Source organism: Kogia breviceps, chromosome 18 (genome assembly GCF_026419965.1).
Source record: "Kogia breviceps isolate mKogBre1 chromosome 18, mKogBre1 haplotype 1, whole genome shotgun sequence".
Classification (NCBI taxonomy): domain Eukaryota; kingdom Metazoa; phylum Chordata; class Mammalia; order Artiodactyla; family Physeteridae; genus Kogia; species Kogia breviceps.
This window is the reverse complement of record NC_081327.1, coordinates 11,218,668-11,244,253: the sequence shown is the minus strand read 5'-3', so window position 1 is coordinate 11,244,253 and position 25,586 is coordinate 11,218,668. Positions and strand designations below refer to the sequence as shown.

The 25,586-nt window shown below is 51.7% G+C and overlaps 3 protein-coding genes across 6 annotated transcripts; all 3 read left to right on the top strand.

Annotated features, from left to right (window-relative positions):
- The first annotated feature begins 103 nt into the window (after positions 1 to 103).
- On the top strand, positions 104 to 11,451 carry SNRPA (small nuclear ribonucleoprotein polypeptide A). Its single transcript, XM_059045104.2, has 7 exons — positions 104 to 171; positions 627 to 721; positions 3,486 to 3,658; positions 6,669 to 6,848; positions 8,795 to 8,968; positions 9,411 to 9,499; positions 11,087 to 11,451. The coding sequence occupies exons 2-7, from the start codon at positions 649 to 651 to the stop codon at positions 11,244 to 11,246; spliced, it is 849 nt and encodes a 282-aa protein (XP_058901087.1). The 5' UTR covers positions 104 to 171; positions 627 to 648; the 3' UTR covers positions 11,247 to 11,451.
- A 935-nt stretch (positions 11,452 to 12,386) lies between these two features.
- On the top strand, positions 12,387 to 15,684 carry MIA (MIA SH3 domain containing). The gene is made up of 4 exons (XM_059045131.2): positions 12,387 to 14,282; positions 14,368 to 14,501; positions 15,174 to 15,284; positions 15,590 to 15,684. The coding sequence occupies exons 1-4, from the start codon at positions 14,159 to 14,161 to the stop codon at positions 15,611 to 15,613; spliced, it is 393 nt and encodes a 130-aa protein (XP_058901114.1). The 5' UTR covers positions 12,387 to 14,158; the 3' UTR covers positions 15,614 to 15,684.
- A 682-nt stretch (positions 15,685 to 16,366) lies between these two features.
- On the top strand, positions 16,367 to 25,463 carry RAB4B (RAB4B, member RAS oncogene family). Of its 4 annotated transcripts, none has more exons than XM_059045128.2 (8): positions 16,367 to 16,575; positions 17,768 to 17,848; positions 18,128 to 18,242; positions 19,825 to 19,887; positions 19,970 to 20,124; positions 21,741 to 21,836; positions 21,925 to 22,055; positions 25,079 to 25,463. In XM_059045128.2, the coding sequence occupies exons 1-7, from the start codon at positions 16,560 to 16,562 to the stop codon at positions 22,038 to 22,040; spliced, it is 642 nt and encodes a 213-aa protein (XP_058901111.1). In that variant the 5' UTR covers positions 16,367 to 16,559; the 3' UTR covers positions 22,041 to 22,055; positions 25,079 to 25,463. The 4 variants fall into 4 exon arrangements, with proteins under 4 accessions (XP_058901111.1, XP_066875553.1, XP_066875552.1 ...); XM_067019451.1 differs by lacking the exon at positions 16,367 to 16,575 and adding an exon at positions 16,748 to 16,825; XM_067019452.1 differs by lacking the exon at positions 19,825 to 19,887 and having other exon boundaries at positions 16,427 to 16,575.
- The last annotated feature ends 123 nt before the right edge of the window (positions 25,464 to 25,586 follow it).

Here is a 25,586-nt window from a genome sequence, read left to right as displayed (position 1 = left end):
GTGTCGTTTTGATTGGCAAAATCTGGGCCCAGGATTCTGATTGGCCAAGCTACCAGGTTTCCGCGCAGGGATTGGCTTGTAGAAAGACAAAGGCGGGACCAGGAGAGGAAGTTTTGTACTCCGCGCTCAGCAACGTAGCAGAAGCCACTTGCGGGAGCTGAGACTCTCTCGGTGAGTATCTTTGGGCGCAGGCGGCCGTGGGCGCTTGGCGGGTGGAGGGCTTGGCGCCCGGGTCTTCTCGCGCCTTGTATTGGGGAACTCTTTTGCTCCTGCTAGAGGCCAGGGCTCTGCAAAGTCGTCCCTCCCTCCTTAATTGCCTCTACATCCGGGCTTTTTTCCTGGACCGCCTATGAGGTCGTGGGCCAGTGGGAATCGCCACCTAGGACTCGCCTACTGAGTCGCGTAGAGCATCCTGGGACTCGTAGTAAACCTCACGAGATTTCCCTCACCACGCGGGGAGGAGAAGCGGTGTCCAGCGTTTGCTTTGTTTTCCGCGCTGTTCTTCCCTCTTCCCTTCTCTCTGCTTTACCTGACTTCCTCTTGAAAGGAAGATTCCTAAACAGCCCGCGTTGGGACGAAGGATTTGCAGAAACCCAGGGCTGAGTGGGACTTTTTCATTCTTTCAGACCTACCTCAGCAACTCACTCCATGGCAGTTCCCGAGACCCGCGCCAACCACACTATTTATATCAACAATCTCAACGAGAAGATCAAGAAGGATGGTGAGTTCTCGGGATAGTCCGGACTCCGGGCTATACCGCAAGAGCCGGCCCCCTCTTCTGTCCCCAGCATCCATGTCTCTTCCTCAGCCTTGTCCACTCAAAACTGTTAGAGTTAACCCCTCGCTGCTTCCTCTGCCTTTAACATTTCACGCTCTGCCCATTAACCTAGTCACTTACTCATGCTTCAAGGTTTCAGCTCACAGGACCCCTCCTCCAGGATGCCTTCCCCCTCCCTTTTCCATCCACGTGCCTGCCTCTGACTTCCCATAACCCTGGGCATCCCCCTTCAATCCCTGATAGTTCTGGGCTGTCATGGGGTTGGTTGGCCTGTGAGCTCCAGGAGGGTAAGAACTGCAACTGTCTTGGTCAGTGATTAGCCCACAATGAAATGTTTCATTTCAAAATGAAAATGAAATGAAAATAATGATGGCTAACACTTGGTACCAGGTGCTGACGTAAATATAAATCTTGGTTACTTTTAACTTTGACAGCAACCCTGCAGGAAGGACCTATTCTTCCCATTTCTCGGATTAGGAAACTGAGACTCAGGGGTGATATGATTTGCCCAGGGTCACACAGGACTGAAAAGTGGTTGACGCCACCAGTATGGAATCCTGCTTAAGAACTCAATTCTTGACATCAGACATACTTTTCCATTTTCTTGAGCAAGTAACCACTTTTTGTTGACACTCATTTTCTATATAGGAAGACTGGGCAAAATCATATCTTCTCTGTGTGGGTGTTATGGGGATTATATTAGCTAAACTTCCATTCAGCTTCTTTTTATGGTGCTCAGCGGTTAGTAAGTGTTGGATAAGTGTTAGCTCTTATTATTGCCTCAAGAAAACTGTTAGGAGAACCAAAGGAGCTCACTGGGATTAAGTTTGACATTACTGATAAAGTTGCTGTTGAAGATAATAAAATGAGCCACGTAAATCACTCATATACTTTTAGAACGTTGTGCCCAGCCAGTGCTTTGTGGAGTTGGGGGACACACTGGTGACTGAGACAGTCCTGGTCCTAGTTTCATGGAGCCACAGTCCAATAGGGATGACAGACCTGCTACCAGACAGTGATATCCCAGAGTAGCCAGGGCCGTGATTGGGGAAGCACAGGCAGAGTAGTCAGGGTTGAGGTGGGGCACCTAGAAAGAGGTATTCATTCAGTTTCATAGAAAAGGAGACATTTTGGAAAAGCCGAACAGGTAGAAGAAGCAGTATTTATGTTATGATGTGGGGGAAGAGAGTTCTTAACCTGGACCAGCACGTGCAAATATCCAGGGGCAAAAGAGAGCCCAGGGCATTCTGGGAACTACATGTACTATAGTTTTGTGTGTCTGAGACTTAGAGGCCTATGACTCATGGAGAACGTTCCAGCGAGCGGTGCACTCTGGCTCATGGGGCCTTGTGCGCTGGGTGAGGTGTTGGACTTTGTCCTGAGGGCTTTGGGGAGCCAGGCAAGGGATGCAATTAATTGTGAAAGATCTTTCCAGCTGTGGAGGGTGAACTTGAGTGGGCAAGAAAGGAGACTCGGGAGAGGCCCAGAGTCCAGTGGAATGACTAAAGCCCAAACTGGGTTCATGGGGATGGGGAGTGGAGACAAAGCCCAGAAATGTCATCAGAATTTTTGGCTATTTGCTTCCCTCTTTACCCTGCCCCGCGTTTTCTTTCCTCTCCTATCTCTCTTTGACCAAGCATCTTAAGCTCAGATACCTTCTTTGCATAAAACTGGTACCCTTTTGTCGCTGTCAGGTGTGGCAGTTTGCTAGTGAGGTATGGTGGTACTGGTTCAGATGGACTTGGCTCCTTGTCCCTGTCCTGGTCCTGGCTCTTCAGGGTCTTCCCAGCACCCTTGGGACACTCCTCCTGGGCCAATGACAGATCCTCTGAGAGCTTCTATCCATGTTAGTAAAATTGAGACAGTTATAACTGCTGCTTCATGGAGTAGTTGTAAGAATTTAGTGAAGTTATTTCCATAAATCATTTAATGGTACCTTTATTCATGCAGATGCTTTTGGAGGTTTGTGTGCTGGTGACCGTACTGCTCATGGGGATAAAGTGATAAATAAGAAAGCTTGTAGCTCTTCAGAAGGAGAGCTAAACAACAAGTAAACAAACATGATGTCAGGAGGTGAGAAATGCCATGAAGGAAGAGCAGGGTCCCAGGAGTTGGGGAGAGTGACATGAGAGGGCACTTATTCACACTGGGTGGTCAGGGAATACCTCAGGTGGCAACATATCTGCTGAGCCCTGGTTGAATGGAAGGAGGCCATGTACACATCAGAAGGATGCTCCTAGTAGAGGGAGCAGCCAGTGCAAAGGTCCTGAGGCAGAGTTGCTGTGATGGGCCTGAGAAAGGGCTGGAAAGCCAGTGTGGCTGGAGCTACAGGAGTGAAGGTGGAGTGTGGGGAGAGATGAGGTGGTAGAAGTCAGCCAGGGCCACATCAGAGGGGCATGTGTCAAGGTGCTGGAGATAATGAGAAGTGCTTGCATTTATCGAGCATTTACCGTGTGTCCTTTGTATGTGTGACTCACGCTCCTCGTACAGCGACATTGTGGGTTAGGTACTGTTACTGTCGATCCCTTACAGAGGAGTGCACGACCACGTGAGTGGTTCTAGGCTGCTGCTGGTATTGTTCTGTACTCGTTGTCAGTGGACTGATGGTCTCCCTCCTGGGATGCGTCTTTGCAGAGGGGAGCTCGAGATGTAGGACATGATACCAAGGCCTCCAGTCACCTATGGGTCTTTCCTCCCCCCACCGCAGAGCTGAAGAAGTCCCTGTACGCTATCTTCTCCCAGTTTGGCCAGATCCTGGATATCCTGGTATCACGAAGCCTGAAGATTAGGGGCCAGGCCTTTGTCATCTTCAAGGAGGTCAGCAGCGCCACCAATGCCCTGCGCTCCATGCAGGGTTTCCCCTTCTACGACAAGCCCATGGTGAGCACTGGGTGTGGCGGGTATGGGTGTATGCCCGTGCAAGGTGCTGTTGCAGGCTGGCTGGGCCTGGACTTCCTGTCACCTGTAGTCCAGACCATTGAGGATGGGAGTTTCTCTTGCTAGTCCCCAGCATACACTGTTCACTGCACTGGGGCTGTGGAAACACAGTGATCAAGGAAGGCCCAGCTCTGCCCTCTCGGGCTCACAGTGCAGTTGGAGAGACATGCCTGCCTCCCGATGGCGACGACCTGGAGGGGTCGGGGCTGGGACCGGGCAAGTGCACAGAGCTGGGGGAGCTTAGGCGCGGCCTCTTACCCATTCTGGGAGTTTGCCGGGAAGACTTTCTGGATGAGTAAGACTTGGAGAAGAGTAGCTGGGGGAGGAGAGGGAGAAAGACAGTGGACTAAGGCCTGGAGATAACCAAGAGCACATGTAGTTGAGGAAGTGAGTCAAGTTCCCTTAGCTGGAGTGAAGGGTGGGAGGTGGTGGGAGGGCCTGGCCTGGTGAGCCAGTCAGAAGTCAGGCTAAGGAACTGGAGTTGGTCCCGAAAGTGGACTTGATTCCGAGGGTGCTGGGGAAGCAAGGGAGGGTTTGGGGGCTGCCTGTGGCTGTTGGGTAGAGGGGTTAGGAGGGAGATGGGGTTCCGTTGTGAAGGTGAGGCTGGGTCGGCTCCCAGGTGGTGGGGTTGGGCCAGGACCAGGGCAGGGGCTGTGGGATGGGAAGAAGTGGGTTACGGATGTTCAGGAGGCCAAGTGGGCAGCCGTGGGGACTGCCCTCCAGGAGGTGAGGAGTGGCTTAAAGTCCCTGCCCTGAACTAGAATTCCTGCCATATCAGTGGGAGATGTTTTTGGTTCTTCGGGCTTTTTCCTTTGTTCCTCAGTCAGTTTTCCAGTTTTACCTGATTGTAATATGCTTCCCTGAACCAGTTCCCTTGGGGAGGTGAGAGAAGTGTCAGTGCCTGCAGGTCCCAGGCAGGTCACTTCATGTAGAAGACGTTGGCCGCGGGTTTAGCAGGGCAGCCTGGAGCCCTCATCTTCTCCTTCTGGAGTGGGCCGCTCTGACTCCTGCCTGTCATCGCCTCTGGGTATGTGAGCCCGCAGTTGCCACATCTTCCGTTGCTTCTCTGGAGCAGCCAGGAATTCACTTTTGAGGACTAAAACCAGTAAATCGTTGTGTGTAGACCCTCCTCCCCTGCTTTTCTCTGAAATCATTGCTTGGACCGTATGAAGTACTGAGCCACTGTGAGTTCTGTCAGTGAGTCCCGTCAACTCTACCTTTAAAACCTCTACCAAAAAAATAAAAGAAGAGGGCTTCCCTGGTGGCGCAGTGGTTGAGAGTCCGCCTGCCCATGCAGAGGACGCGGGTTCGTGCCCCGGTCCGGGAGGATCCCACGTACTGCGGAGCGGCTGGGCCCGTTAGCCATGGCCGCTGAGCCTGTGCGTCCGGAGCCTGTGCTCCGCAGCGGGAGAGGCCACAGCAGTGAGAGGCCCGCGTACCACAAAAAAAAAAATAAAAATAAAAATAAATAAAAGAAGAGAAACAAAAAGCCCCCAAAACAAACAAACAAAACCTTCCACCCGTTCTTCTCACTCCTCCCCTGCACCCACGTGGTCCCAGCTGCCACCCTTCTCCCTGGTCTGGCACCTGGTCCTCACAGGCCGCTCTCCATCCCATGGCCACAGCACTCCTTGGGAGTCACAAGTGAGAGCTCGTCACTCCCCTGCTTGTAACACTCCATGGTTCCTGGCTTTCTCCCTCTTCATCTGTGTTGGCCTCCTTGCTTTTCCTTGAACACACCCTGCACTCCTTAGCTCTTTGATGGCTGTTCCTTTGCTAGGATGCTCTTTTCCCTAGATGTCTGCGTGGCTCCCTCCCTCCCTCTGTCTCTAGACCAGTGTTTTCTCACTGAGGTCTTTCCTGGCCACACTCGGAAAATTTCAGTTCTTCTCAACTTCTCCAGTTCTCTCTCTCTCTTTTTTTTTTTTTTTCTTTTCTTTTCAGTATGTGGGCCTCTCACTGTTGTGGCCTCTCCACTTCGGACGCGCAGGCTCAGTAGTTGTGGCTCACGGGCCCAGCTGCTCCGCAGCATGTGGGATCTTCCCAGACTGGGGCAGGAACCCGTGTCCCCTGCGTCGGCAGGCGGACTCTCAACCACTGCGCCACCAGGGAAGTCCGCCAGTTCTCTTTTTTTTTTTTTTTAAAGAGACATTTTAAATTTATTTGTTTATTTATTTATGGCTGTGTTGGGTCTTCGTTTCTGTGAGAGGGCTTTCTCTAGTTGTGGCAAGTGGGGGCCACTCTTCATTGCGGTGCACGGGCCTCTCACTATCGTGGCCTCTCTTGTTGCGGAGCACAGGCTCCAGACGTGCAGGCTCAGTAACTGTGGCTCAAGGGCCCAGTTGCTCTGCGGCATGTGGGATCTTCCCAGACCAGGGCTTGAACCCGTGTCCCCTGCATTGGCAGGCAGATTCTCAACCACTGCGCCACCAGGGAAGCCCCCGCCAGTTCTCTTTTTAATCTCTTTCATAGCTTTCCCAGCGAACAGACTCCATGAGAGTGGGGGCTTTTGTGTGATTTGCTCATTGCTGTACCGCCAGAGCAAATATAGGTGCTCCATAAACCGCTGAATGAATGAGGTTTAGCCTGGAGAATCAGTTCTCTTCTTGTGTGATGGAAACCCCCCTGCACAGTGCTCCTGTCCTGACCTTGTTTCCTTCCTTCTGCCTTGGGCCTGATGCTTGGGGCTGTCCCATCTTCCCTTCAAAATCTCAACAGCCACTGACTGAGTACTTGCTGTGCGCCAGGCACCGGTTGGAGCACTTTAATCCATAGTCCTCACGATTGTCCTTTGAAGTGGGAAATGCCGCAGTCCCTATTTGACAGATGAGGACGTTGAGGCCAAGTGATTTCTGTGACATTACTCACCAAGCTCCTGGCAAGGTCTGATTTGGCATCCGGGTGGTCTGGCCCCAGACCAGTCTCCTTAACCCTTCTGCTCTCGGTTTGGCAGCGCATCCAGTACGCCAAGACTGACTCGGATATCATTGCCAAGATGAAGGGCACCTTTGTGGAGCGGGACCGCAAGCGGGAGAAGAGGAAGCCCAAGAGCCAGGAGACTCCGGCTGCCAAGAAGGCCGTGCAGGGTGGGGCGGCCGCCCCTGTGGTGGGCGCTGTCCAGGGGCCTGTCCCGGTAAGCTGGGGCCCAGAGACGCGGCCTTCTCACCACCAGGTCTTCCTCAGCCACGTGGGCTGGCTTGGGGGTAGGGTAGCGAGGGGTCTCCCCTTGTGGATTCAGACGCCCCCCCTTCCATTTTTCTTAGAGAGATTGTGTGCCTGTCTCTAGGGCGGGGTTGAGCATGTGAGTGACGGTATCTCCACTTGGAAATGTCTGTGCCTGCCTGCCTGTTTCTCAGGATCTTTCTTTCTCTGTCTCACTGTTTTGTTTTCTCTTTCTCCTTGACCTTGATTTTGCTGTCTATGTCTTCTAAGTCAATGTCTGTGTAGAAAATCCAGAGGAAACTACTAATCAACTGTTAGGATTAAAAAGAGTTTAATTTAACAAGTCACCCGCTATAGCGTCAGTATGGAAAAAGTCAGTTTTATTTCTACACGTTGGCCACAAACAAGTAGACTTCAAATTGAAAAATAGCTCTGAAGAGTAAATTCAACAAAAAGTATGCAAGGCCACCCACTGAAACTATAGAACATGGCTGAGCGAAATTGGAGACGACCTCATCAAATGGATAGGAAGACTCACTGCTATTAAGACTTCAGTTCTTTGCAAATTGATTTTAAAATTCAACACAATTCCAATCAAAGTCCCAGCAGGGACTTGTGGGGACAGACAGGCTGTCTGGAAAGGCAAAGCCAGGCAGACGAGAACAAAGCTGGGGGCCTGCTATATAGTAATCAAGATGGTATGGTATTGGCATAAGGGTAGAAAGATGGACTAGTGGAGAGAATAGAGTCCTGAAACATCCACACGTGTATGTAGCCACTCCATGTGTGTCAAGGTACCACTTGTAAAAGGACTTTTTCCCCTAGTAAATGATACTGGGCCAATTGGATATCTGTAAGGGGAAAAGTTAGCCCTGCCTTAACAATGTATAAGTTACTTTGAGGTGAATCGTAGACCTGAACGTGACAGCTACAACAATAAACGTTCTAGAAGAAAACAGGAAAATGTCTACGACCTTGGTGAGGGCATGAAGAGTGGAAACATCCTGTTTTCTAAACAGGATACAGAAAGCACAAAGTATTAAAGAAAAGATGGGTGAATTGGACCCACTCAGGTCTCCGAACCTCCGCATCACCTTTTCTGATGGGTTGCACTCTATTTTGTCTTGTGTTGGTGATGGTGTCTGGCTTACCATCGAGCTTCGCCACTCTTACACTCTTCACTCTTCTGTGCCCAGCTTTCTGTCCACCGTTGACTCTTAGATGTGATTCCAGCTCCTGTTTGCCCTGGGTGCAGACGCTGTTGGCCTTCAGGCTGTCTCCCTTCCCCTTGCCACCAGCCCTCCCACTTCTTCATGCACCTGCCTTGGCCATTCCCAGCTACCTCTGCCTTCCACTGTCTGTTCTCTGGGTCTGTTTCTTTTTCCATGAAGTTTATTTTTAGAAGCAGGAGTACAGCATGCTGCTTACAGTGTTTATTTCCATTCTTTTTAGTTGATAATGTTTTTATTCTTTTTCCTAGACTCTTTATCTACTCATGTGTCTCTAAACAAAGTTAGGCCCTTCTGGCGATTTTTTTTTTTTGCCACGCCACATGGCATTCGGGATCTTAGCTCCCCGATCAGGGATTGAATCCATGCCCCCTGCGGTGGAAGCTCAGAGTCCTAACCACTGGACCATGAGGGAATTCCCCCTGACCAATTTTTATATGTTAAAAAAAAGTTTTTTTAAAAACTCTTTGATTTAATGTCTGCTGTGACCTTGGGTCTGTTTTGCTCCATCCATCCCTCTTTGGGTGCCTTTTTTGCCTTTTCCAAGACTGGATCTTTCTCCCTGTGTCTTTCACACCCTGGGTTTCCTGTAACAACCTTTTCTTCTCTCTGTTTCCTGCCGACACTGAAAGCACTCCTCCTCCCACCTGCTGGTGCCCCTCTCAGCCCTGCCCTTCTCTCCCTGCAGGGCATGCCGCCGATGACTCAGGCGCCCCGCATCATGCACCACATGCCGGGCCAGCCTCCCTACATGCCGCCCCCTGGCATGATCCCGCCTCCGGGCCTCGCACCCGGCCAGATCCCACCAGGGGCCATGCCTCCACAGCAGCTTATGCCGGGACAGATGCCACCTGCACAGCCTGTAAGTATCTGGTCCTCCTGGGGTCTGCTATAGTCAGAAGACAGGAATGGCAAGGGGCCGGTGGGAGCACTGTTGTAGGTTGGGTGGTCTGGGCAGGTGATACTGGAGGATGAGGATGTAGCAATGGTGTCAGGCCCTGGGACAGAGAAATTGGTGTGTTTGTTGGAGCAGCTTTGGAAGGTCACGGTGAGGCTGGAGTGGGGGTAGGCTGCACCTAGGTTCATTCAGTGAACTTCTGAGCACCTGCTTATGGGTACAGCAGTGCTCTCTTGTGGCTTACAGTCTAGGGGGGGCAAGACAGGCAGCAACACAGGATATGTCAGGTGAAGGACTAGAAAGAATTCAAGAAGGGGCAGCGAGGGTGGGTTGGGGCAGGGGCTGGGGAGTAGGAGGGCTGTAGATCCCCCACCATACTCAATGGGCTCCCATCGCTCTCCTGCAGCTTTCAGAAAATCCACCAAATCACATCTTGTTCCTCACCAACCTGCCTGAAGAGACCAACGAGCTCATGCTTTCCATGCTTTTCAACCAGTAAGTGGGGCCTGTGGCTGACCGGGGGCCAGAGGGTGATGGCCAGGAGGTGGCACCATGGGGATGGATGAGCTTCACAGTTGTGCTGGTGGAGTCCCAAGCCTGCTTAGGCTGTACAGGCGGGACAACGACTAGAGGTTCAAAGGAGGGGGCTGAAGTTGGGCCTGCAGCGGCGGGGTGTGCAGGGCAGCAGTGGCCAGGGCGGGTGAGCCGTCCTCTGCCTTCATGGGGCTGCGGTGGGGATCCAGGCTCTGGGTCTCATCTTTGCAGTCTCTAAATTGGACGTAGGTAAGTCAAACAACAGTGAGATGTCACTGAACACTGGCTAGACTGGTAGGAGTCAGCCTGTGTAGACTGCAAGTATGGGAGGTGGGGATGCTTGACCCCGCATGCCCTGCAGATGGGATGCAGACCACTGCGGGCGTTGTGTAGGGTAACTGGCCACTGTTCAGTCATGCTCACCTGGTGGCTTTGCTGCTTCCCCCACACACACATTTTTTTTGGGGGGGGGGAGTATAATTGCTTTACAATGCTGTGTTAGTTGCTGCTGTACAATGCAGTGAATCAGCTCTATGTGTATATATATCCCCTCCCTCTTGGACCTCCCTCACCTCCATCCCACCCATCTAGGTCACCACAGCACCAAGCTGAGCTCCCTGTGCTGTACAGCAGGTTCCCACTAGCTACCTATTTTACACATGGTGGTGTGTTCATGTCAAACCTAATCTCCAATACATCCCACCCTCCCCTGACCCCTCTGTTCACATGTCCGTTCTCTATGTCTGCGTTTCTATTCCTGCCCTGCAGATAGGTTCACCTATACCATTTTCATCTGTACCTGTTCCTAACTGTATATCCTACAGAAATCCTAACACGAGGCCCCAGGGGATGTGGGTAGGGCATTCCTCACAGTGTGGCAGGGAGCCAGAGGCAGCCTGGGAGAAGGGAGAGGTCAAGTGCAGGTGCTCGCGACTGCATGCCACGTGGCAGTTAGAGGGAACAGGAAGAGCAGTGTACATGGTTCTTTATACTGACGCTGAGAGGCAATTTTGAGAAACTGAATAAAACAGAAAAAGAATGCCGTTCATTCATGTAGCATGTCCACAGAACAATGCATATTTTCTAAGGATACTCATGGAAGAAAGGATAACCAGTAAACATGAGGATGGTTGCCTAATGGGGAAGGAAGTAAGGAATGAAAAGAGGGAAATGAGAGAAACAGCAGATCCTGAAAGTCGGGATGGTGGTTATTTCTGGAGTGGTTATTTCTATGATTCCTTAGATTGGGAGAGGACATGGAGGGTGGGGAGGAGGCAGTGTGCTTTGTCTTGATGGAGGTTATGGTTGCATGGGTGTTCCTCTTAACAGTTTTCTTTAAATGGTATGTTTCCTTTGTGCACACTTTTTTATATTAGGGTTTATTAACTTAGTGTCATACGCATTTGGGGCTGGCTAATTCTTTGTTATTGGGGCTGTCCTCTGCATTGTGGGATGTTTAGCAACATTCCTGGCCCCTACCCCCAGGATGCCAGAATGTTAGGGGGAAGTGCTGAGTCTGGATTCCTGAGGTCTCTGACCATCTCTCAGGTTCCCTGGCTTCAAGGAGGTCCGGCTGGTCCCAGGGCGGCACGACATCGCCTTCGTGGAGTTTGACAATGAGGTGCAGGCAGGGGCGGCACGTGATGCCCTGCAGGGTTTCAAGATCACCCAGAACAACGCCATGAAGATCTCCTTTGCCAAGAAGTAGCACCCTTTCCCCATGTCTCTGACCCCTGTTCTGGGGCCACCCCCTTCCCCCCTTGGCTCAGCCCCCTGAAGGTAAGTCCCCCTCGGTGGCCTTCTTGGAGCCGTGTGTGAGTGAATGGTCGCCACACAGCATTGTACCCAGAGTCTGTCCCCAGACATTGCACCTGGTGCTGTTAGGCTGGAATTAAAGTGTTTTTTTGAGGTTTGCTTTTTTCACAACCATTTTATTTTCTCGTCCTGTGTGTTTCCCTTCCCTGCACATCAGAATATTCTGAGCGTTTGGGCCTCTCAGCATGTTGGGGATTGCAACCTTGGGAAAACCCAGAATCGATTAGCAACATTGTCCAAACTAAAGTCACTTTTACCACTTTGGTAGATTTTTATTTTGTCTCAATCAGCATTCAGGGCAGGAAATTAAAATCCATGCTGCCAGGTACAGTGGGCAGGTTCTGTACTGTGCAAGGATGCCACTTCTAATGGCACACCATTCACTTCGTAGACTTGTATGTTGATTCCAATAATTTTCTAACGTGATAGAGTGTTAAGAAAGAGGTTTTTCTTCATCTTTTTCTAGACAAAAATGCCTTCTGTCATAGCAAGAGTCCCACAGAAACCATTCTAGGTACTTCAGGAAGAAAGGGAAGGGAATTGGGTATTCATGAAATCGTCGGGAGGATGTTAGTGATGGCAGTCTGGGTTGGAGACATTGGAATTCAAGTTTGCAGCCCTCAATTGAGCTGCAGTCTCTAGAGTTCAGGAAGATGTCAGTGCTGCTGTTGGGAGTGCCTCAGCTTCATACATGGGAAGCTCCTGATCGGATGCTGGTACCAGGAGTGTGGCCAGTTCACACACAGCTGCTCCCCCCGCTGACCGGATGCCAGCCAGGAGCTTCGGGCAGATGGCTGAACCAGTCTCCCCTCCAGTGCCCCAACTGCAGGGGAGGCTAGGAAATGTGGTTCCTGGCTGGACACGTACCCAGTTGAAGCTATGGATAAGAAGGGGAGATTGAATGGGAGACCTTCCTTCGCAGTCTGTCATACACCCGACCTGGCAATTTTTAAATCGACTAAAGTATATTTTATATATATAGCTTAAAACCTTTTCTCACACCATGTAGATGGGAAAGTGCGATCACTTACCGGAGTAGAAAAATAAATACAATAAGACATAGTGCTAAATTCTCCCTGGATATTTTTGTCCTGTCAAGGCTCTGAGCCCCAGCCTCCTCCTGCTCCACTCCCTCCATTAAAGGGGAACATCAGTGTTTGAAGCGTTTGAACATAAGGGTTTGTGGCACCAGATGCACACTTTCACCTTGTAGGATCTGAAAGATGAAAAGGGGAAGGCGATTGCCGTCTTCACTAAATGGCACAGTGTTGTTTGCAGATGGCTCGTGGGAATGCGGGATCTGTGGTCTGTGGATCCTGGCTTCTACTGTCTGCCTGTTGGGGGGCTCCCTGGCTGTTTCCTTCACAGGCAGTTGATGTCTGCACTCAGCTTCATTTTCTTCCTGTGCAAAGAGAACTCTGTGGTGCACCGCCCCCCGCCCCACTGCTGCCCCACCGGGCACGTAGCAAGCACTGAATAAATTCAGCAGATAACTTGCCGAGTACCTCTTACACACTAAGTACTGTTCTTGGCACAGGTTGTGCGGTGGCAAATGAAATAGACAAGCTAATTTCAAATGCTGGGTTCTGACGGAAACAGAACTGACATAATGGGGTGATGGGTTGGTGGAGCTGGGGAGCAGTAACAGGTGATCAAGGGAAGCCCCTCTGAGTCGGCGATATTTGAGTAGAGCTGTTTGATGCTCTCATGGTACTTGGTGCTGGGTGTTGGGTATGTGGAGATGGCTTAGGCCCAGTCTTTGCCCCTGATGAATTCTTCCCCACCCCAAGCCTGTGTGTGTCCATCTGCTTCCCCTAAAACTAAAGTTCGGACTTGCTGACCAGGGGTGAGAATACCTGAGGAAAGAGGTGAGTCTTCAGGCATGTAGATCTCTGTTTGAAGCACAGTTTTAGAAATGAGACTTGAGTTCAAATCCTCTGACATTTTCTTATTCTGACCCTGGGCAACTGACTGAGCTCCAAGATCAGTAGTGATGGGTGTGGGCCTGGAGCCAGATCTAGCCCCTCCACTTCCCAACTCTGTAACCTTGGACAAGTTCTTTAAGGCTCTGTGCTTCCATTTCTACGTAAAATGGGGTTATGATCACTCCTCTTAAAGGAGGTGCAGAGTATACATTTGAGTTAATAAAAATATGCATGGTGAATGCTCTATAAATAACTACTCATTTTTATTATTTCTATTTCAGATGATAAAGGTGAGGCTCTGGGAGGAGGAATAGCTTAGCCCAGGTCACCCAGTCAGGAAGTGGCTTATGAGGATAAATGGTGATCGTGGTAGGGCATCGCCTAGCCTAAGGTCCAACATATAATATTCACTCCATACTTGGGAGCTGGGGCTATTCCTGGCGATCAAAGGGCTGCCTTGTTCTGCTGCCCCTCAGCACAGGAAATTCCAAGGTGGTTTTTCCATACTGGCTTCTCTGGTTCTGTCCCTGCGGGGGAGAGCAGAGGGGCCCAGATCCCCAAGCCAACTCATAAAAGATGGAGTTGAATATCTTAACTGGCCTGCCCTAACCCCGTCTCTGTTGAGGGGGTGGCTGTTACTTGGAGTGGCCTGGGCTGCCTTGAGCCTATGTGGGTATTTCCTTGTGCTGGCAGCCCTCACCCTGTCCTTGAAATGGTTCTGGCTGGGTAGCAGACCCTAGGTGGTGTGGGTGAAATTTGGGACTGGTTTAAGGCAGGGACAAGACCCAGAACACAGGCTTCCTTGTACTGCTGGAGAGGGAGGGCGAGAGGGAACTGGAGACCCCGTTCCTCCCTTAGGCACTCTCGCTCGCAGTCCACGATGGCTTGGTCCTCGGTGTTTCTTGCTGTTGTCTTGCTGTCTGCCTTCCCAGGTCCTAGTGTCGGGGGCTACCCGATGCCCAAGCTGGCTGACTGGAAGCTGTGTGCTGACGAGGAATGCAGCCGTAAGAGTTGGGGGTTGGGGGCGTTGGGGGCTTGGATGGCTAGCCTGTGGAAGGGTGCTGCCACTCCCTTCTGTTCCTTCCCCAGACCCCATCTCCATGGCCGTGGCCCTTCAGGACTACGTGGCCCCCGACTGCCGTTTCCTGACTATACGCCAGGGCCAAGTCGTGTATGTCTTCTCCAAGCTGAAGGGCCGAGGGCGGCTCTTCTGGGGAGGCAGCGTGAGTCTTGGGAGAACAGAGGAGGAAAGGGTAGGGTGGCTGGGGTGGGCGTGCACCCTGATTTTTTTCACCTGAAGGGAAAATCTCGGAGTGAACTGAAATATAGTTTTGGAGGGGAGGCTATTGTGGTCTACTTTACTTTGTTTATCAATTATTAGGGCACCTACTATGGTGGGTACAATAAAGAATGACCCCTTTTATTTTAATGGAGGGAGACAAGCCATCAAAAATATCAGCAAGTGGGCTTCCCTGGTGGCGCAGTGGTTGAGAATCCGCCTGCCGATGCAGGAGACACGGGTTCGTGTCCTGGTCCGGGAAGACCCCACATGCCGCGGAGCAACTAAGCCCGTGAGCCATGGCCGCTAGGCCTGCGCGTCCGGAGCCTGTGCTCCGCAATGGGAGAGGCCACAACAGTGAGAGGCCCGCATACCGCAAAACAAACAAACAAACAAATATCAGCAAGTATGTGCTGCTTTGAGAATTAATACAAAGTGACTGGGTGATTCACATGGTGTGGTCAGGGAGGACCTTCGAGCATGTGACTGTAAGCTGGGATTGGAATGACAAGGATGGAGCAAGCCAAGTCAAGATCAGGGAGAAGAGTGCAAAGATCTTCAGCAGGAGTGAGCTTGCCATCTTCCCAAACCCCGGCTTTTAACTCCTCTTCCCCAGGTTCAGGGAGATTACTATGGAGACGTAGCTGCTCGCCTGGGCTATTTCCCCAGTAGCATTGTACGCGAAGACCAGACCCTGAAGCCTGGCAAAACTGATGTGAAGACAGATGTGAGTGTCTTGGGGGCTGGCAGGAGGGAGGGCCCTTGGGCAAAGATGCTCCTACCCTTGGCTCCCTGGCATCCTAGCTGTATGCGCTGGAACAAATCCCCTGACTTTTCTTATCTGAAAAATGAGTGATTTCTAAATCCTAGTCCGATAGAGAGGTGCAAAGGGTAGCGGGCTCTAGGCTAATTTGCATAGCACTTGTGCAGCCAAACCTGGCGCCTGCGGCTGCAGCATTTGCTAAAACCACTAGATCCTTTGTGGTGTGACCGCTAGTTTTCTCCCCACTGTTTCCCCTTTCTCTTTTTCAGAAATGGGATTTCTACTGCCAGTGAGCTCAGTCTACCGCTGTCTCTGCTGTTGTTTCTTGCTGACTTTATGCAAATACATCAGCCAAGTGCAAACTATGGGTCTCGGTGGTCTTTGTGGTGGGTCTCTAGAAAGGAAGTGTTTCCCCAGGCTTCTGAATCTAGCCAATCAACCCACTGGCTGTGGTAACGTCAGTGGTTGATAGGCAGAATTTCACGGACTCGGAGCTCTTTGCTCCAAGCTGGGTACCAGAGGTGGGCTCGTAAACTTAGATATTACAAACAGATGAGAAGATGGAACAACGAAACAGCCAAACTTGAGGATTATAGTGTCTTCTCTAGACCAATAAGAGAACTATTGAACTATTGGGAATGAGCCAATTGGACCATGAGGAAGACATAAATCACAGAGCAGAGGTTTTCTAGGATTTCTTGGAAGATTATCCGCAAAGGGAGGCAGGAGGTTAATTTGTGCGCATCATGCGTACCATCCCAGTTTTCATCCTCCTTTCCTTAGAGATCAGTACTCCCCAGCCCTGGATCGGCTCCTACCCCTGCTCCCTTCTTTGCATTCGTATCCCCGCCCCCAAGTCCGCTTCCACCCAATCTGGAGTCTCGACTCTGCCCACCGACTCCTGACCAAACCCGTTTCTCGGCTCGGCGAAGCGTCTCTGGCACCGCCAATCGCTCGCATTGGTTCCGCCCCTTTAGGCCCTGCCCCTCTCTCCCCACCAATCTGCGCTTTTGTCCCGCCCCTGCCTGCAGAGTCCGCCAATCCTTGTCTTGGGAAGCGTGGCCTGGTGTCCTGCAGCATTAGCGGGTCGCGCCGGAGGCGGGGTGGAGGCGGAAGTGGCGGCGCCGGCCCGGGGAGTAGGAAGGAACCGGGGCTGCAGCCCGAGTGGAGCGGCTGCCAGCCGAGGAGCAGGCGCGGCCGCGTCGCCATATTGCGGCCCTAAGCGGCCGCGACCGAGTCATGGCTGAGACCTACGGTGAGGGTGGTGGGCGGAAGCTGGGGTCTGGGGTCCGGGCCCAGAAAGGATGCGGCCTGTGGGTATGGGGCGGGGCTTTATATATCAAGGGGCGGGGTCAGGTATGATGGGGCAGGGCCTAGTTGATGCTGGGAGGGGCTTAGTGGGTCTGAGGCTGAGCTTAATCAGTTTGGGCGGAGCCTGAGGGTCTGGTGTCAGGGCGAAGTAGATCTGGGACGGGATTTGAGGAAAACAGTCCTGATGGATCATAGTAGGTCTTGAGGGAAAGGGTGAGCCTTAATGTGTCTGGGCGGAGCCTGAGTGGATGGGGCGGGGCTGATTGTGTGAATGGCAGGGATCAACCTTGATGGGCTGGGGGGACGCTGAAGGGATGCTCTGGGCCCTGGGATTACTCTGGGAGAGGTCTGGAATGCGGTTGGGGGTGAGTTGTCCTTTAACTAGGCGGTGGGGCTAATGGCAAGGGGTGGGGCTTAAGCTTGAGAATGGGGTAGGGCCTTGGGCTGAGGGAGGGATGGACGGACTGAGAATTGGAAAATCTGGATGGATGGATAGATAGGAAGTAGGAGAACAGGGTGCGGTAAAAGGAGCACTGGTTTGGGGGTCAGAGGGAGCTGCATTCGTTCAACAAACAGAAAAGCAGAGGGAGCTATGCAAAGACCCTGAGGTAGGAACCAGGTTGTCATCTTCAGGGAGTAGACTAAAGGCCGGAGGCTGGAGTGGAGTGAATGAATCAGAAAGTGGTAGGAGGTGAGTTGTGGGGAGCAAGGGCAAGATTGTAGTCCTTGATAAAATGGTTTTCAAGAGGCTTTAGCAAGGTAATAGCTAAGAGCTTGGACTCTGGAGCCAGTGGTCTGGGTTTGAATCCCACCTCTACCTAGCAGTGGGATCTTGGACAAGTCAGTTAACCTTTCTGGCCTCAGTTTCCTCATCTGGAAAATGGGGATAATTATTAGTATACCTCCCTCAGAGTTTTCCTGAGGATTGAGTTGTTGATGTAAGTAAAGACCTTTAGAACTGTGCCTGGTATGTGGTAAGCACTATATAAGAATTATTCGTTACAGTTGTTACCCACTGTTCTGTATCTGTCTGTGTCTGTTCTCTCCCCATAATTGTGATGTTCTTTGGATTCCATCTTTTCATGTCTGTCTTTCTCTCTGCATGGGGTTCCTTGAATTTGGCTCCATCTTCTCAGACTTCCTCTTCAAATTCCTGGTGATTGGCAGTGCAGGAACGGGCAAATCATGTCTCCTTCATCAGTTCATTGAGAATAAGTGTGAGTTTCTGACAGTGGTCCTGGGAGCACTAAACTGTGGGTATGGCCATGGTGTGGGCAAGTAGGCAGCTGCTGGGGTGGGCAGGGGCAGGGCTGGCCAGAGGTACAACTCCAATGCTGGCTGCCTGGTCCATACCCTGGTATACGCTCTTTGCTAGGTCCTCCTTGAGCCTCAGTCACTCCAGCAATGAGAATGGGTTTGTACAGGCTGAGGAGGCCTTGGAGGACAGGGAATCCTCTGAGCCCCCGCACTGCCTCTTCTCCCCCTCCCACTCCCAGTCAAACAGGACTCCAACCACACAATCGGCGTGGAGTTTGGATCTCGGGTGGTCAACGTGGGTGGGAAGACCGTGAAGCTACAGATTTGGGACACAGCCGGCCAGGAGCGGTTTCGGTAGGTGGGCTGGGCCCCCGTGGAGAGAAGGTAGGGGAGAGGGGAGGAGAGAGGAGGGATAGAGGTGTGCAGAGTTACCTGGAAGCATAATGACAGGAGCAAGGAGACGCTGAGAGGGCAGGCAAGTAGAGGGAGAGAGAGAGGAAGAGACTGTGAGGAGCAGGTCCATGTAGTCAAAGAAAGAAGGCGTCTTGGAGAGAGGACGGCAGAGACAATGAGAAAAAGAGATTGAGAAGGAAGCGTAATGAAGAGTGAGAGGGCCAGGGAGGGACAGCAGACCCTAGCGAGACTCTGTGGGATAGACCCATGTGGCTGGAGGGACGGAGACTTGTCCCCAGGGAGAAACGAGGCCTGGAGACAAGGAGATGCTTGGGGTGGGGCGAGGGGTAGAGAATGACAGAGAATGACTAAAACAGAAAAGGAAACTTGAAAGAGAGATACAAACACTCAGGAAGGGAGAGAGAAAGAGAGACAGACTGAGAGAGAGAGAAGAGAAAGAGAAGGGAGATAAGGAGACTCAAAGAGAAACAGAGGTGAGAGACAGGGGGAGTGGGACAAGGGTGGCCAGAGAGATGGGGAAATGGATGTTTTGGGGGGAGAGGGAAATGTGTAGGACTCAGCACACAGTATGTCTTCAGGACATCTCTGCAGAAAAGGTGACAGACACATGGAAACCCTGAGTCTGAGAAACAGACAGAAGGGAGAGAGAAACAAGGGAGTCCAGTCCATGGGGAAGCATGGTCCCTGGGCAGCACTGAGTAGCTGCTGAGTTAATATTTGTGTGTGAGTTCTCTGCGTGAGGTGCACAGAGATAGAGACTGAGAGAGGGTGGAGGGGAGATAGGTGTACAACGTGCACCGGGCTGGCAGTTAGTGCTCCATAAATGCTTGAGGCATGATTGCATGAGTTCCAGAGGGACCCAGCCTGTTCCAGGGAGAAGCAGACAGTGGACCACTCTGGGAAGGGGGCCTCCCCCAATCACAGCAGGAGAGGGCCAAGCGATGTAGTTGTGAAGTGCTTGGCTAGGACTGGGCAAAGGGGGGATGACAGAAAACGTTGAATGAATGAATGAATGGGAAAGGGTGAGGATGACAGAGCCAGAGAGAGCAACAGAGATGGAGAGAAATAGAGAATTAAAGATACACATGCACACAAGAGACAGAAAGGCACAGACCGATGAAGAGACGCAGAAAGACAGGGACACAGAGAGAGTCAAAGGTAGGAAGAGGGAATTCCCTGGCCGTCCAGTAGTTAGGACTCAGTGCTTTCACTGCTGGGGCCCCAGGTTCAATCCCTGGTCAGGGAACTAAGATCCCACAGGCCAAATGGCATGGCCAAGAAATTTTAAAAAATGAAAAAAAAAGGTAGGGAGACTGAGGCGGAGGGAGGCAGCTAAGTGCGATAGAGATTGAGGGAAACAGAGAGACCGTGAGTGGGAGAAACTGTAGACCACGGCTGGGTTTAGGGGGAGGGGCCAGCAGTGAAGGGGGGGCCTCCGAACCACCAGTCTCTCTCCGCAGAGGGGGGCAGTCCTGGGGCACACCCCAGCCTCGGGGGTGACTGGGTCCCCCTGGCCCCACAGGTCGGTGACACGGAGTTACTACCGAGGGGCGGCTGGAGCCCTGCTGGTGTATGACATCACCAGGTGGGTGCACGGAGTGGGGCGGGGTGGGGCCTGGGCTGCCCCCCACCCGCGTCTTCCTCCCTCCTGGCTCCCTTCTCCACAGCCGGGAGACCTACAACTCGCTGGCCGCCTGGCTGACGGATGCCCGCACGCTAGCCAGCCCCAATATCGTGGTCATTCTCTGTGGCAACAAGAAGGACCTGGACCTGGAGCGTGAGGTCACTTTCCTGGAGGCCTCCCGCTTTGCCCAGGAGAACGGTGAGGGCTGGGCGGGGGGGCTATACAGTGGGGCCCATGGGCCTGCTGGCTCTCTGTAGCTCTGCCCAGCAGGGGAATGTGGAGATTTAGAGGTCTGGGTTCAGATCTGGGTGTTGCCACGTTGCGAGCTGTGTGACCACTCTGGTCCTCAGTTTCCTCACCTGGAAAGCTGGGATCACAGCGTTTCTGCTTCACATAGTGCATGACGGTTAAGGGATGTGGTCCATGGGTAGTTCTCAGCACTGCCTGGATGGATGGGTGCTTGATTCACGTTGGCTGCTAAGAAGGTTTCGACCACTATGGGGAGGCAGCGCAGGGTATTGGTATAAGGTGGCGACTGCAAACTCTGATGGCCCTAGGGGACAGGTACATTTTGTGAGCAAGGGAGAGGGGACAGGGTAGACCCCAGGTTAGCAGACACTGGCATTAGGGGAGTAGACAAGACTGACAGCCACGTCGAAAGGTATGCAAGGATACTGTCATCAAAAAAGACCACAAATAACAAATGTTGGCAAGGATGTGGAGAAAAGGGAACCCTCCTACACTGTTGGTGGGAATGTAAATTGGTGCAGCTACTATGGAGAACAGTATGGAGGTTTCTCAAAAAACTAAAATTGAACTACCACGTGACCCAGCAATCCCACTCTTGGGTATAGATCTGAAAAAAACAAAAACACTAATTCGAAAAGATACACGTACCCCAGTGTTCATAGCAGCATTATTTACAATTGCCAAGATATGGAAGCAACCTAAGTGTCCATCAACAGAGGAATGGAAAGAAGATGTGGTGTATATATATATTATATATATAATATATACATACAATGGAATACTACTCAGCTATAAAAAAGAATGAAATAATGCCATTTGTAGCAACATAGATGGACTTGGAGGGCATTATGCTAGGTGAAATAAGTCAGACAGAGAAAGACAAATATACTGTTTGGTATCACTTATATGTGGAATCTAAAAAATAAAACAAACTAGTGAATATAACAACAACAGAAGGTAAGCAGGTCTAAACTCATTTGAAAACATCATGTTGGCCAAAATCTGCTGGCCTAGGGTCTGTCCATGTTCCTCCAGTTTGTAACCTGCAGGTTTAGAGGATTTGCCATCAGAAAGATGTGGGTTTGAATCCTGGCTCTTACTTACTGTGAGATGGCTGTCACATGGCTGGCAGGTGAACTGTGATGGGCCTGTGCTAGATGGTGCTGGGGACACAGTGATGAAGACAGCCCTGGACCCAGCTCTCATGGCCTCACAGTCCGGGGGGCAGGGGGAAGACCATTTCCAGATAGTGACAGCCCAAAGGGGTCAGGGCTGGGAGCAGGGAGGCACAGGGGTCTGTGGGAGCCCAGAGGAGGCACCTGACTCATCCTGGGAGGTCAGGAGGACTTCCTGGAGGAGGAGATGTGAGCTGAGCTCTAAAGGAAGAGCTCGGTGGGTACCTGGGGAAGGGGGCCTTCATGGCAGGGGAACAGCATGTACGGAGGCCCAGAGTGAAGGCAAAGGTGGAACGTTTGAGGAACAGAACAAGAGGCAGCAGGTCAGAGTTGGAGTGGCGGATGGGGACTGACTGAGGCCCTGACCTTCCGAGTGTCTGCCCCCCCCAGAGCTAATGTTCCTGGAAACTAGTGCTCTCACGGGTGAGAACGTGGAGGAGGCTTTCCTGAAGTGTGCCCGCACCATTCTGAACAAGATCGACTCAGGTGAGGCCCCCAGCTGCCCGGAGTGGGAGTGGAAGGCAGGGTCCAGAGGTCTCCAAGGGACCAGTCCTCACCTCTCCGTTCCCCCCAGGTGAGCTTGACCCCGAGAGGATGGGCTCCGGCATTCAATATGGTGACGCCTCCCTTCGCCAGCTGCGGCAGCCTCGGAGTGCCCAGGCTGTGGCCCCTCAGCCCTGCGGCTGCTGAGACCTGCGGAGCCAGGTGGGTTACTGGGGACTCGGGCTGCAGGGCTGGTCTCCTGACAGAGGGGAGTACGGAACAGAGACAGAGACACAGAAAAGGAGAGATGACAAGAGAAACAGTGTGAGGAAGAGAGACACAAGAACGCTTGAGTTAAAGGGGCCATCTTCCCGGCCCTGGGAAACCACCCGTCCTTCCCATCCCACCGCCAGCTCTCTGCCCTGCATCTCTGACCCTCCCATTCATAATTCATCAAACGTTTGTTGAGTGCCTCCTCTGCGCCAGGCCCTGTTCCCGGCACTGGGGCTATAACAGTGGGGAAAACAGACAAAAATCCCTGCCTTCATGGAGGAGATGGACAATAAACAAGATACACAAGGAAATTGTATAGTAGGTGGGGCGATAAGAGCTATGGAGAAGAATCAAGGAGGGAGGGGAGGTGGAGGAGTGGAGTGTTATATAGGATGATGAGGGGAGGCCTCACTGAGAAGGTGACATTTGAGCAAAGACCTGAAGGAGCTGAGGGAGGGGTCATGTGGGGACCTGGGGGAAGAGTGTTCTAAGCAGAGAGAACAGCCAGTACAAAGCCCTGAGGTAGGGTCCTGCCTCCTCCCCTGGGTGAGGAAGTCCAAGGAGGCCAGCGCTGCTGGAGTGGAGTGTGTGCGTGCGTGCGTGCGTGCGTGCGCCGGGGAATAGGTGAGCTGCAGATGAGGTTGGGGTGGGAGGAAGCAGATGAGTTAGGGCCTTGTGGGCCACGGGAAGGACCCTGGCTTATACGCTGGGTGGGATGAGAGCTATAGGAGGGCTCTGAGCAGAGAAGGGACAAGATCTGATTCAGGTGTTCACAGGGCCCCTCTGGCTGCATAGAGAGGAGAGACTGAAGGGGGCAGGGGTGGTTGCCTGGAGACCAGTGAGTAGGCCACTCCAAAGTCAAGGTGAGAGACAGTGGTGGACAGGATCAAGGTGGGGGCGGAGGAGGGGTTGCAAAGTGAATAGGTTTGTACCCTCCCTGATCTGTGTCTCCAGGCTTCTCCCCTCCTCGTGTAGTCACTGGGTCTTCCTAAAGCACAAATCTGATTCCTTCCCTCTCTTTTCTGGTAACCTCTCCCCCTCCTCCAGGAAGCCGTGCTTGTTCCCCTGTGCTTGGTCCAAAGTCTTTGGCAGGCTTGAAAGTTCCTACAGGATTTGGTCCTAGCCCCACCTCTCTGCGGGTGTGTATGTCTTGACAATTCTTGTCTCTGTGCTTCACGCCCACCCAACCATCCACCCGACAGCCACTGGCAGCTCCAGGATGGCTGTGGAGCAAAGTGTTTAGACTTCGGATATATGTACTTAGAGAGCAGAGCCAACATAATTTCCTGATGAATGGATGTGGAATGTGAGAGCGGAGTCAAGGATGAGCTCTTTGGGCAGGGCTCTTTTCCTTCCGGGCCTTTGCGTCTGCTGTGCCTGTGCTCCCTTCTGGCACCAACTCCCATTCATCATCAGGTCTCTGCTAAAATGCCTCTTCCTGCAGGGAACCTTCATAGGCTTCCCAAATGGGGTCACTCCCTCTAGATGGGCCGTCTCACAACTGCCCCTCCTTTTCAAAGCGTTCAACTGACAGAGTTGGTCATTGTTATCTGTATGGTGTTTGTCTAACCCATCTGAGAAGGTGATAGATCACAGACTCCAGAGCTGGGCTGCCTGTGTTTGTACTCCAGCTCTGTCACTTCAGAGCTCTGGGCAAATCATTTAACCTCTCTGGGCCTTGATTTCCTCATCTGTAAATGGGGCTAATGATAGTACCCACCTCAATGTGAGTGTTGAGAAGATCAAGTTAATTCATGTAAAGTGCTTAGAACAGGGCCTGACAGTCAGTAAACTAAGACTTGATAAACGAGGGCTGTTTATTACTTTTCTTCTTATTATCCATTTTAAAGACGCTGGGCTACGTAGAATCAGATGGGTGTGTACTCTTCGCCTCAGAGCTTAGTTTTTTTTTTGTTTTTGTTTTTTTTCAGAGCTTAGTTTTGAGTCTGTTTCAGGGTTTTCCCTCAGTGAATCAAATGTAATAAGACTGCATTTTCAAACTTTGTTGATTGCACTCTACAGGGGGAAATATACTTTATTTGTTGATCTCATATAGTCACACACGTACAAAACTAAAACACATGTTCTCGTATTAATATTCTTTCTCCTAAAATTGAGGTGAAATTCGCACAACAAATTTAGCCATTTTAAAGCGTACAATTCAGTGGCATTTAGTACAGTCACAAGGTTATGCAACCACCACCTCTGTCTAGTTTCAAAGCATTCTCATCACCCTTAAAAGGAAACCCCATACCCTTTAAGCATTCATTCTCCATTCTCCCCAGCTTCTGGCCCCCACCCATCTGCTTTCTGTCTCTATGGACCAACATATGAAGCACTCTGAAATTTTCTTTTTTTTTTTTTTTTTAATATGTTAACATTTTAATTTTTATGGTATTTTCTATTTTATTCTGTTACAACAATTGCTCAAGGCCCACCAAACTGATTTCCCAACCCACTAATGCAGTTGTACACAGTGGAATCACCTGGAGAGCTTTAAAAGATACTGATGCCCGGGCCTCACCCCAGAGATTCTGAAGTTATCTGGGGATTTCTAGAAGCTCCCAGGTAATGCTATCTGCAGATAACTACAAAACAGGAACTGATGTGTCTCCTCGGTTTGGAAAACACGGGAATGAGACCTAGAGCCTGGATGATCCAGGAACATAGAGGAACACAGAGGTGCAAAGGTGGGGACACAGAATGTAGACACTGAGATGCCCCTCTACAGACTCAAGGAGACAGCTCTCTGAGGCAGGTAAACAGGGAGATGCACGTGCCCTCAGCTCTAGAGCCCCAAAGTACCTGCAGACAAGAAACAGAAAGTCAGACAATGTAGAAACTTTGGGAGAAAGAGAAAAGTATGAACAGACAGGCACAGTTAGGCGGGCAGGAAGATACCCAGAAATGAGACGGAGACACCAGCCAACAGACCCAAGATCCCTCCAGTTCACGGCACACTTTTCTTTCAGCTCACCCGTTCTCCAGGACCAGCCCTATCCTTCTGGCTGGGGCCCAGACCCAGGCCCTGGGAGGCTGAGCCCCTTACCTGACCTGGCCCCAGAGAAGCTGCCCCGCCACCTGTCCCCCTTCCCTGGCCTGGTGGGGCCTGGCTGAGGGGCAAGACTGAGCCACGGGGGAAGGGGGAATCCATACCTGCTGCTGCTTCCTCTGTCTTGGCTAACCCCTCTTCCCCCTGAACCCCTAACCATACTCAAAGAGTTTCCAAAGCCCGAGACCAGGGCCATTTGGCCTCAGCTCCCCTAGCCCTGCCACTGCGAGTACGTGTTATTTATTACCTTACCTGGAGGCCTGTCCCATCCCCACCCCATCCCCATAAAGCATTGTTTACACCTGTGTCATAGCCTCCGTCATTTTGGGGTGGTGGGGAGGGAGGGGGGGCAAAAGAGGTCACTGACGGTGTTTGGTGGCCATGTTTTTGGGTTGGACATGGTATGAGGGTCCACCATGACTCCATGG